General features: G+C 36.8%; 1 protein-coding gene across 3 annotated transcripts in view; it reads left to right on the top strand.

Annotated features, from left to right (window-relative positions):
- The window catches only part of mib1 (MIB E3 ubiquitin protein ligase 1), a 145,214-nt gene extending 132,562 nt beyond the window's left edge, over positions 1 to 12,652 (top strand). Inside the window, exons 17-22 of one of the 3 annotated variants that reach the window (XR_006311503.2) lie at positions 82 to 274; positions 1,825 to 1,903; positions 2,853 to 2,966; positions 7,035 to 7,135; positions 9,048 to 9,678; positions 11,783 to 12,652. Coding sequence is in view for 2 of the 3 variants with exons in the window: in XM_043689030.2 (XP_043544965.1) it covers positions 82 to 274; positions 1,825 to 1,903; positions 2,853 to 2,966; positions 7,035 to 7,135; positions 9,048 to 9,188 (628 nt within the window). In the remaining variant the exon portion in view is untranslated. Of the gene's footprint in view, positions 1 to 81; positions 275 to 1,824; positions 1,904 to 2,852; positions 2,967 to 7,034; positions 7,136 to 9,047 lie in introns of all 3 variants that reach the window. The other 2 variants (XM_043689030.2, XM_043689031.2) reach the window with 2 other exon arrangements.
- Positions 12,653 to 13,021: the final 369 nt, after the last annotated feature.

A 13,021-nucleotide genomic window follows, 5' to 3' on the forward strand; every position in this document is an offset into this window, starting at 1 on the left:
ATTTGATTTTAAAATTCAGTCTCAACAGGGAGCTGATACACTTCCAGTAGGCATAGTAAATAAGCATCTTCTGTATTTTAGTGGACAGGTTGGATCACGTAGCCCTTCCATGATTAACAATGACACAGAGACTTTGGAAGAGTGCATGGTTTGTTCAGATATGAAGCGTGACACTTTGTTTGGACCTTGTGGACACATTGCGACTTGTTCTCTCTGTTCACCGCGTGTTAAAAAGTGCCTCATCTGTAAGGACCAGGTTCAATCGCGAACAAAGGTAAAAGAAAAATATCTCTCCCTTTTTCTTTACAGTTGCAATCTTTATTGCCATTTTTTCCTCTCAAATAAATTTCCTTGGACCTTCAATTTCTGTCCTTTCATAAACCTAATTAACTCCCAACATTGATACTCTGAATTAAGTCTTTCTGATTGCTGGGGTGGGCTTGTATAATTGGAATAAATTGAGCATTGCCCAGTCTTTCCTGAGCAAGTACTCACTTTTGATATTTTCTGTCTTCTGCCTCCATCTCTCCACTTTGTATTTTATTATCCTGAATGTGAATCAAGTTCAAATTTGGCTGTATTAATGACTTAGCAATTTTGGTTCACCAAACTGCACAACTTAAATTGTTCTTTTTATCAACCTAAACTGCATTAAATTGATGCATATACTTTTGCACCTAATTGTACTTCTAAACTTTTTTTTATCGCAGAAATAGGTGAGATTGTTAGGAATTGTCATACAAACATGAAGTAGGAGCAGAAGTACACCAGTTGGATTCTCAAACCTGATCCACTATTCAATGTGATTGTGGTTGATCTGTTTGTGTTTCGCATTCCACATCCTCAACTACCTGGCAATCTTTGATTGTCTTGCCTAATATAAATCTTAAAAATGTTTAATTACCCCACCTCCACTACCTTCGAACATAGAGAGTCCCAAAGTCGGACAAGAATTTCTTTTCATCTCTGCCTTAAAAGATCGAATTCTAACTTTAGAATAGTTCCCCCGATTGTGGACTGGCCCACAAGAGGAAACATCCTTTCCAGGTCAACCTTGTCAAGACCATTCTGAATTTTATAAACGTTAATCAAATCACCCGCTTTGAAACTCCAGTAAAAACAAACCCACCTGTCCAACCTATCCTCCTAAGATAACTGACTCAGTACAGGTATCAGTTGAGTAAACCTACTCTGCATCATCTCCAGCGCATTTATAGTCTTCCTTGCATAACGGGACAAAAGTACACTCAGTATTCAAGATCTGGTCTCACCAGTGCACTTTATAACTGACAGGACAGCATCCTTTCATGTTCAGTTCCTCTCGTAATGAATAATAGTATCCCATTCTTGATTGTGTGTTGTACCTACATACTAACTTGGTGATTCATGCAGTAGAACACCTAAGTAGTTCTGCACCTCAGAGTTCTGCAATGGATTTGCTTTTATATAATACTCTGCTATTGCATTCTTCTGCTATTGCCAAAGTGAACAACTTCACATTTTCCCATGTTATACTCTATTTGCCAGACATTTGCCCACTCAGCCTATCTATATCCATCTGCAGCCTCCTTTTGTCTTCAAAGCATACTTTCCTACCTATCTTGATGTTATCTGTTCTTTAGTTACTGTGCCTTCGCTCCCATCATCTAAGTATATATTTTTCTGACCTGCATTCGTTTTTTCATGCAAACAGTGGCAATATTTTAATCTGATTGACGATTAAATGATTAAAAGCTACAATGTTTTGAGCTAATTCATGATGAGAGAAATTCCAGTTAGATCTTAATTTTCAAAATAACGTCAAGTGTATTGAATTACCCACAGATTGAGGAGTGCGTGGTATGTTCTGACAAGAAGGCAGCAGTCCTTTTTCAACCCTGCGGTCATATGTGCGCCTGTGAGAGTAAGTGACATAAATATTCATTCATATTTCAGATTCCAGCAACTGTAATATTTTGCTTTTATTAATTGATAATCTTTTGGATTGACATCTTCTACTATTTATATGCTACTGTGGATGTAAACTAGACAATATCTAGAATGTTCTGCTTTTTCATTGAAATTTTAAATCACTAAAAAAAAATTGTGATATTCAGGGACCTGGGTTCGATTCCGCCCTCTGTTGGCTATATGGAGTTTAGTTGTTTTCCTAGTGTCTGAATGGGTTTCCTCTGGGTGATCGTGTTTCCTCCCACAGTCCAAAGATGTGGATTGGCCATGCTAAATTGCCCATAATGTCCAAGGGTGTGTAGGTTAGGCCGGTTAGCCATGGGATATGCAGGGTTGCAGGTATAGGGTAGGGTTGTGGGACTGGGTAGGATGATCTTTGGAGGGTCAGTGTGCACTTGATGGGCTGGGTACTATAAGGATTCTATGATTGTTGCAATGTCCACATGTCAAACAAAAACAGATGAATGTGTATTGTCAGCTATGACTCGACTGAAAGCATCTTTGCCTCAAAAGTTTGTGGATTTGAATTTTGCTCCAGAACTTGAGCACAACAATCTTGGCTATCACTCCATTGTAATATTGAAAGACAGCTGCACTATTAGAGCTGCCATCTTTAGGATAAGATGTTCAACTGAGACCCTGTCTGTTCTCTTAGTTACTGTGGTAAACATTTGAAGAAGAGCTGGTAAGTTCCCTGCAATGTCTCCGTTGATATTTATCCTTGAATCAAAGTCGCATGATCGGATCATGAAAAAATTGCACTTTGTGGCAGTTTGCTTTGCCCAAATGGACCGCTACATTACAACAGTAACTGCAAAGGTCTTTCATTGTGTGCCGTCCAGTGATCATGAAAAGCACTGTATATATGCTTGATTTTTTGATTTTTTAAAAAATATCCACAGATTGTGCAAGCCTGATGAAAAAGTGTGTACAATGCCGGGCTGTCGTCGAGCGAAGAGTGCCTTTTATTATGTGTTGTGGTGGGAAAGGTACGGAAGATTCCAATGATGATCTTAGTGAGTGACTTCTTACCACAATCCATTTTTTTTTTTTTCTTATGATTTTCATTGCATTTAAATCTAGATTTTTTTTTCCTCAATATAGATTTGGTTTGTGCACTTAATCCCATTTCCACTTGTGTGACAGCTTGCTTACCTGTAAAAATGTATATGTAAGATCATCTTAGAACTATATTGTCAGTACTGACTTGGAGCTATATTGCCATTCCTTTACTATTACTGAGTCAAAATCCTGGAGCTTCCTTCCTGACAGCATTGTGGCTGTTCTACACCTAGCGGACTGCAGCAATTTGAGAAGTCATCTCACCATCATAATCTCAAGGGCAATAAAAGATAGGCTATAAATGCTGGCTGAGCCAATGATGCTCACATTCATGAATGAATCACAAACAAAATTGGGTTACTTTTTTAATAAACGGTTAAAAAAAATTCCAATTTGGACAAGCAGAATTAATACTTTTTTTCAACAGCATGAAGAGAAGACTGGAATTAGCCTATTGCATACATCATAAATTCAAATATAAAGGTTTAGCAAATCTTCTTAAACGTGGAGTGTTTTTTGTTAAGTTATGCCTGATAAAGCTACCATGTGGCTCTGACAGAATAATTATTTTAATCACAGAATCTACCACGGAATTTACGAGGCATAAATTACACTATATTTATGTTAATACCTCAGTAACAGTGTATCAAATGGGTATGCAATATTCAAAAATAATGTAATTGTTTACCCTCCTGTTCTGAAGGTTGTCATTTGATGTTCCTGATTGAGCCTAGACAGTGTCATCAGAATATTCATTTCCAGTGGGCTTCAGAACTGAGCTTAGTAATATTAGTTCTTATTAAGCATCCATAAATATGCAACAAATAGAAGTCAAGTTAGCAATGAAGGGAACCTGGGATGATTCTTTTTCCCCCTCTTCCCATAGCTATGATATTTGATGTTGTAATTTCGTAGCTACGCAAGAAAGCATAAATCTGTCACAGTGAACAAAATCTGGACCAATCTTGTTGGAAGCATTAAAGATGACGGTCAATTTTCTGCTTTCATGTTCAATGTTAAACAGTGCATTTCAGGTATGCCCATCAAAATGTGAGAATAAGAGAACAATGGAATTTTGAATGGACAGAAATCAGGCAGGCTTTATAATGCGCACAATCCTTTATACCAAGGTGATGTGATGTGTACACCTGATACATGTTACACAGCATTTACATATACATGCCTATGTATTCAGGTTGATTAACTACATGCCCCAGTAAATTTATAGTTTCAAATAATTTTCTACTGCCTAAGTAGCTATTAAGTAATCTTACTGTGAGTTTAATAATAATCGCTGCTTAACATCATAGGCTTCACTGTACCTCTATGTGCCAAACCTTGTGAGAATTATACTTGTGCTATCATAAGGCCTACATGAATTGACTCCATCCCCTACAGCAGATATCCTGGATTACATCACCCAGTGTGGTCAAACTGCTGTTATTGTCACAAATTACAAGCTGCTGCTACTACTTCTGACAAGAATTTCATGATATACTAAATTGTTTGTCATTGGTTTAGTTTTCCATATCTCTCCAGTGTTTTCATTGCTGGGTAAATTAATTTTCCATTCATTTTATTCAATTATTTATTGGCCAGAAATTGCCGTTATGCTTCTCTAAAGTGCATTCATGAAGTCTTTCTAAATATTAATAATTATGTAATATATGAACACATCATTGGCATTTGTTCACTTGAGTGCCACCTCTGATTTGACAACAGACTACATTTTGACACCATGATGTAGCAAAATGCATCACTGGATAATTTCTTTGTTTGTTCGCTGGCATTGGAGGCTAGGTCTATTTATTGGCCATCTCTCACTGCCCTTAAGGAAATGTTAGTCACCCGCCTTGAATCATTTCATTTCAGGTGGGCTTGGTATGCCCACAGTCCTGTTAGAAAGGAAATTCCGGGTTAGTGCAGGAATGGTGATATTGTTTCAGTCAGGATGGTATATAGCTTGAATGGTAATTTGCAGGTGATGTGACCTCGCCCTTCTCTGTGGTAGAGGTTGAAGGTTTGAAAGTTGCTGAGGAACTGAGATTTCTGAGGTTGAGATATTGAGTTGACACCTTGTTAAGTGATGGTTCATCTATAGTTATAGAATCTTTTTAAAGTCTATCCAGTAAAAAATAATCACCCACTCTTGTGTAATTAAGTACTTGAAAATTAGCCAATAATGTTTGCTGTAACACTGTTTAACGCTGAAAAACTCTAGTTTTACATGATGTGCTCATAATTTGACTTGTTTTTTTCAGTCAGCCTTCTGATAGACAGAAAAACCTTGCAGACTGTTCATTTTACAGGTCCTTTAGTTGGAAATAATGTTAGAAGGTCACATTTTTAAAACACTCAATACCATATTCCATTAAGTTGGCTTTTGGGCAACTTTCTTGGGTAGTTTGCTAGATTTATATGTTTTTGCCTTTCAAAAATCTTGATTTATTCTAAAACATTAGTCTGGTTATTAGACGTACTCACCCCTGGAATCTGACTTTGGTGACCAGTTTCTGCTTAACGATAAATATTTTCTGAAAATGTAAGTAGTTTATTTTGGTTCCGTTGTAAGCACATTGCACAAATTGTCCACAATTGAAGAACAGATTAAAACCTCATTTGCTGGGTATAAAAATGGAAAGTGTGAGAACAGTAGAATTCAGTCTGGTGTACCATTCTGCGTTCAATTAAAAGTTAAACAAACTAAAATGAGCTGCAGCCTAGTTTCTGCATCAGTGCAAATCAAAGGAACATCCACACCAGTTGGCCCTTCAGACAACTCGTTAATAACTGGGTTAGTTCCAAATTTATGTAAACTGTTGTGTGATTGCCTATTCAATTATTCTCCTAAAATCATGTTTATCATCGCGTCTCCAAGGCTGCTGCTGCTTCATCCCTGGAGACGTCCTGTTCATCTAACAGGACAAACCCAATAAAAATGGGTGCACAGCAGTATGTGTTTAGTATCTTTGTTGACTTAAAATTGCGTGTCATGACATCTCATTGTTTCACATTACACATAAGAAAGGAAAACTTGTGCTGATGATTAAATATTGTAATATTTCAGCTGATGAACCAGTTTTCTTCCATTGAGCAAGCACTAACAAAAGCAAGGCACACACTACACTCTGTATGGTTCATTTCAATGTCCATCACCATACTGGCGGAGGTCTGATGGATGTATAAGATGGTGGGGGAAACGACATTAGGATATAACCTACTTGAAGTTGCTTTCACCAGTCTCCCTATTGCAGACATGTCTGCCTATGACATGATTGGTAGGTCTGAATTCTGTACCGTTGTGGAATTCCATGTTCTGCCTTCACATGTAGGACACTGTCTATCGCATCATTTGACACAACCATTATTTTCTGTGCGAACAGCTCAAAATTGGGCATCTGTGAGGCAGGCCATCAAGAATAGTAGAACTATTTTCCAACCCAATCTTACAGTGCCTTTGCCTTATATATTCCCACTTCTCAAAAGCTGTCAAGTTAAATGGCCAAATTAGTTCAAACATCATTACATAACAGAGGAACATATCGAACAATAGATGCAGGTAGAGTTAAAGCAGGACTTTTTCTAACCCTGTATTGGAGAAATGGAAACTTAGTTTGGTGACTAGGGAATAAGTAGGCAAGAAAGTATTTTCAGAGCAATGGGCAAAAGCTTTTCCAGATTTGTACTGGACTGACAAGACCTTAACCATGTTGATGTTTGAGTTGAAAGGATTTTCATTTAATTACTTGGTATTGAGTAGAAGTAATAAGGATCTTAAAACCCATGACCAGAGCCATATCCAGTGAAAATGATTAGCAGGGATGTTTCTTTTAAGATTTTTTGAATAACGTCCAGTATTGATACTGGATAATATTAGATAGCAAGGTAAAGAAATCAATATTTAAGCTGTTACCAAATTGTTTTATGTCAGTGATGCATGACTGGCAATGACCAAATCAAGTATGTGTCCATTGAAAATTTTACACTGTAATGGATTTCTCAGGAGCTTGCTTGTATTACAGGTAGTGGAAACATTACTGCTCTTCAGCGAGACAAAGACAATACCAACGTCAATGCAGATGTTCAGAAGCTTCAGCAACAGTTACAAGATATCAAAGAGCAGGTACAATGCTGACAAGGATAAGACACTGATCTGAGGTGCAAGTTCTGCTCGGTGAACATAAAGGAAATGGTTTAAATGGATGAGAACCAAGTAGCAAATAAACTGCAGATGTACTTTTATCATGCAGTACATGTTCTAGGTTGATTAGAAAGTTGCTGGAGGTTCCTTTCAGACTGCCATCTGTTAATTCTGCAATTCAGTCCTCATTGTTTACAGGTTTACCTTTCGTGTATTTTAATAGTTTTGGAAGGAATTAAGCCATATCTTATTTCTTTTAATAGAATTTAGAGCACAGAAGTAAACTATTTCACCTATCTTGCTATAATACTTAAGTTTTGTTGCAATGTACTGATTTGCAGAATTGCAAGTTGATGGCGTATGTTAATAATACATATGGTATATAACAAATATTTTGCTCGGTGTTTTGCTGGAGATAGGAAAGGCAAGATCAATATATGTGCTTTTTTCTGAAGTGGGAAAAGTGAACTCTATGCCACCAATCGCTTGTTACCTGAGTTAATGATCCAAAAGCAGGTTGAATATGTAACACTTTGACTAAATAATGCATTAAGATAGAAACACATTGCTGGAGAAACCAAATAGAATATTAGAAAATCTTTATATTGCTGACTTTGATCTGCAGTCTAACCCTGAATTTAATTCCAGAGAACCTGTTGAAATGGGATTTTTATATAGTAAAGTTCATTGTCCAGTAGCTGCTCACTTATTAGAGTGAGGTGACTGGTGGTGAGTTTCACCTGAGCCTCAGGTGAAGGGAAAGGTTGAGAAGGAGAGTCCTCATGATGACTTCAGCAGGGGTGGGAATTGAACCCATGTTACATCGCAAACCAGCCATCCAGCCAACTGAATTCACCTGACAAAGGTTTTGTACCTCCTAGGGTATCCTCTAAACAAAATTACTGTTAACGATATGTTGTAAAACTGCAGAAGTTGCTCCTGAATCTGAAGTTGCTCCTATGCTTACCTTGAAATTATTAAATTCAGCTTTAGCTATGTGTCTGAGCAAATACATACTACTTGGAGCAACTGTCCGTGAAATTGGCCACTCAGTATGTTTTCTTAAAATCTGATCTCAAGGTTTTAGTGTCACTTTCATTTTCAATTATAGTGGGTGGTTTTTGGTGTTGTCCTGCTTACTGGGACTCTTTACTCCCCAGCTGATTGCCCTTCCCCCACCCAACCCCTTAAAGAGCTGAAGCTTGCCTTGTATTTAGAGTAATGTAACTCTCCAACTCGTTTTCCCCATTTTGATTAACAGGCAACACCCATTCCCAAACATGACAGAGAACAAATATTTTGTAAACTCCTACTAAATTAGAAGTAAATATCACCATCCATCCCAAGCTTTGAGATATCAATTTCTGAGGAAAATATGGACCCTATGGCAGCATGGTGGCACAGTGGTTAGCACTGCTGCCTCACAGTGCCAGAGACGCAGGTTCAATTCCCGCCTCGGGCAACTGTCTGTGTGGAGTTTGCACATTCTCCCCGTGTCTGCGTGGGTTTCCTCCAGGTGCTCTGGTTGCCTCCCACAGTCCAAAGATGTGCAGGTCAGGTGAATTGGCCATGCTAAATTGCCTGTAGTGTTAGGTGAAGGGGTAAATGTAGGGGAATGGGTCTGGGTGGGTTGCTCTTCAGAGGGTCGGTGTGGACTTGTTGCGCCGAACGATTTGTTTCTACACTGTAAGTAATCTAATCTAATCTAATCTGAGCAGCGTAATAGAGCTTCATGTTCCAGGGAAAAGTCATATCGGACTTAACTTCTTGTTCCTCTCTCCACAGGTGCTGCTCGACCTGCTGAGTTTTTCCAGCACATTGGTTTTATTTTCAGATTTCCAGCATCTGCAGTATTTTGCTTTTGTTTTCGTAATTCTGATATTTTCTGTTTCAGACCATGTGCCCAGTATGTTTGGATCGCTTAAAGAACATGATCTTCCTCTGCGGGCATGGGACATGTCAGCTTTGTGGTGACCGAATGAGTGAATGCCCTATTTGCCGTAAAGCCATAGAACGCAGGATTCTCTTGTACTAAACATAAACATTGTCTGAGTACAAAGTGAAGCACTACAACCACACCTGTATAATATTTGCAAATAAATTATTTTGGGTAGCTTTTTTCCTGTTTTGGGCTATAACATTTGGATCCTAACCTCTAGAGTCTTTTCCATGGCATAATATTATCATATGAAAAATCTTAAATTTATATGCATCATCATCAAAAGACTTTACTGATCAAACCTGTTTGGAAAGATTCTCCCAGCTTCACGCTTAGCTCCTAATGTACCTGATTGCATTCCTAGCACAGTTAGAAGAGTTCTTCGGTCAAAATAGGAAAGCAGTAAATAAGGTCGTTGTCTCCTCGGTGCAGAAAATAGAAGCTGACTCTTTAAACTTTGTTCAATAATAATTTGTTTATTTTCAAACACATTTCTGTTTTACGTTTCTGACTTTTTTTTGCAGGTTTTGAACTTAGATTGCATTGGTTGAGACATTTTCTGTGGGCAATCATTTATAACGCATAGGTAACAGTACTTCCTTTCTAAAGTCCCGCATCTTGGGTAAAAAGCCTACAAAATTAAATTGGCTGTATAAATTCACAATTCAACAAATCAATTAATTTTTGCAGTACCTTATCTTGCATGCATGTATTCAAAGTGTGTTGTCTGAACCTGAATTGTTTGCCGATTAAATCAGTGCTATTTTGTACTACATGGAGAAGTTTAAATAGACTGGACTCTGTGCGTGGTGTGGAATTTTAATATTGCAGTATTCTCGTCAATGCTACTATATCAAACTGACATAGATTTAAAAATGACTTTATATTGTGTTTCCAAAGCATTTTGTAGACTGTCCTCCAAAGAAACATGATCGTGTGCACAAGCTTAAGTAGCCCTTGGGTTGGCATGGTAGTTTGGCAGTTATCAGAGTTTGGTACAAATATTAACAGACAAAATGAACAATTGTAGGAAGAAGCATGAGCAATGTGTGCTGCAAAAGCCAGCAAAGTGATTTGAGGTTTATTGCAATTGAAAACTGAAAGGAGTTGAAAGCTTTGCTAGTTAGAGTTCAAGATGTGTGGGAGAGTCTGAGCTGACAGGCAGTAGTTTGAAGTATATGGAAATACTAAATTATGCTGTCAGTTTCTGACGGTGTTTAATTGCATGTATGTTTGCATGTTCAGGTGTTTTTACATACTTTGAATTCTAATCATGCATATATTGATCATCATGGAGTTATTTTGAAGTTTAATTTATTTGCAAACTTCAGATAATGTAGGTGTGCAAAGGCAGATATTCCCTTCTCCTTTCTGGTAAAGTGCGCAAGCCATTTCATTAGCAACATTACATAACCTGGCTAAAATCAGGAGGTCAGTGTAAAATTATAGTTGGCAGTCCAAATCCCAGCAGTGAATGCTGTTCATATACTTGCACCAGTGGATTGCTGAAACAGCAATGAATTTTGATCTCAAGTCATCTTCTCTGTTGCCAGTAGCTGTGACTTTTTAAGCAAGAACTAAATTTTTAAATATGCAGGAATGCATTAATAAAATTTTGTTGAGTTTGGATAACAGTGTCCTCATTTTCATGCTTTTTTAATGTGGTTTCCTATTGACATTGATACATTGAGTCCAAATCAGATTTTTAAATATCTTTCTACAATGCATTGTGGCCCTGGTTATCTTGTATGCATTGATATATGTGATTTCTGTGACAAAAACAAACCGTTAAATTCCTCAAGCAACTGTTAAAACTGTTCTGCATGCTAAAATCAGATAGGATATCTTGGAAATCTAACATGGTAGGTTTCAAGGATTCATTTATTTGGAATGAAGCAATTTTGAATCAAAATGGCAATTGGCAGGGAAAGCAATGCACATTAAAAAAAAGATCCAATAAAAATTCTGAAATGAAATTAGAAGGTATTTGCAATTAAGTAAGATAGCATTTACATAAACAGTTTAGCCATTTTCTTTACTTTGAAGTCTCTGCGGTGTGCAAATGTCTGTAGTTTGATTCTGGCAAATCACGACACAGGGTCACATTGATAGAATTGCTAGGTTTAATTTCTTGAATTTATTTTGAAACCAAGAGCTACTTCTCCACACCACAATAATTCTAAACATCTACGGAATGCTTAGGACCAGATTGCACAGCTTATCAACGTTTAAATTTAAAATCCAAGCAGAATATTTGTCCATTTTACTTGAGCCTGTCTTGTCTTACTAATGTTTAAGGTTTGTTTCATTTGTTTCAGATTGTACTTTGGTACAACCTCAATTGTTTTGCCATAGTACAATAAAATGTTTGAATATTGTACTAATTTTTTATTAACATAATTTACAAATTAATTCAGTGATAACAAGAGGACTTGTACAGCAATATTTCTTGTCAAATTGCATTTCATATTTAAAATTAATGATTTCAGATCATTAGTGTTAAGCTCTTGGCTTTGTGTGGTAATCTGGAAACCCTGAAGTCAAGGAGGCCACACAACTTTGGGGTGGTCTCGGATAGTCATGAACATGTCTTGCTAACTTGTACTAAAAGTTTGCATTTATCATTATTTGAAGATTGGCACCATTCCAACTTTTCTCCACACTATCTGCTTGTATTCCGTTTAATTCAGGAATGAGAAAATAGCTGATCAACCATGCCTCTGTTGAGCCTGAGAGTCTGTCTGTATTAAGCATAAGAAGGAAATGGACTGGGACAAAGTAAAGAAGGAAATCCTAGTTTTTACTATGTCTTACAATAGGATTCTATCAAAAGACTGATGCAAATTGGGATGAATTGCATTTTGCAAAATAAACACATTTTGAGTTTGATTTGCCTCTGTTTGTAATTGGTTCATCAACAATGCAACTGGCTATAGAACAAGATTAGCTGCATTGTATTTATTTTATTTATTTAATACTTTGCTTTAATTGCCAGTGGCATAATACCTTTTCTGTTGGGTCCTTATTCTCCAACAATAAGGCTCTTGCACTAATATGGACTTGCTTTAATTTTACAATAGAATAAGCCAGTGTAACGTTTGAAAGTCATTCTTGCCTTACTGACTGTTCTGTTCAACACAGCTTTGTATTAGTAAGTAGGTTTGCTGCTGATTGTATGATGAAGTTTTTGTAATGTTTATGCGAATTGCATTTAAAGCTATTTTGATTTATCAAATCACTTCACATTTTGTAAGTCAAATGCTTGTTACTAATGGATAAGTGGACATTTTAACTTTAGTTGCCCTTAAATGTTGAGTTGAATATTTTATTGCCTTTGTCTTTTATTTTTAATGGAAAATTGTCCTGCTTTAGACATCAGTGCAACTTAGGTTTCTGGGACAAAATCTGAGAACATGCCCATTACAGGGGATGGTTGCTGACCAAATTCTTTCTTCATTTTGTTAACTGTATAATGTCTGAATGCAGCTGTATTGTGCTTTGTCACTTAAAAATTGCACAACCAAGTTAAAACTTTAGAAATAAAAGCTCATTTATATTCATTTGTTAACCACCTGAAGTGATTTAAAATCTGAGAAAATAAAACAAATGTTTCAAAAATTAAATGCTACATGACCAACACTGCTCTCACATCACAAGTGCGGATTCTGTGAGCCATCTTGAGGTTCCACTAGATACACAGGAAAATGTTTGTTGACAACATTTAAAAGTAGGATGTTTGTTTTAAAATAGGATTTTAAAAACTTTATGTAAAGCACCATGCTTTAGTTTTGTATGATTGCAATTATTTTCGATGGCGAATGTGCCTGCACTTCAATCTGTTTGTATGTATGAACGTATAAGCTTAATTAATTTTTTTTAAAACCATGGAACAAATGTGAAGTACTTGTTTTAATTCAGCCTGTAATCAT

The sequence above is a fragment of the Chiloscyllium plagiosum genome, unplaced genomic scaffold (assembly GCF_037043375.1).
Source record: "Chiloscyllium plagiosum isolate Xiang-an unplaced genomic scaffold, Cpla_swu_hap1 HiC_scaffold_4, whole genome shotgun sequence".
Classification (NCBI taxonomy): domain Eukaryota; kingdom Metazoa; phylum Chordata; class Chondrichthyes; order Orectolobiformes; family Hemiscylliidae; genus Chiloscyllium; species Chiloscyllium plagiosum.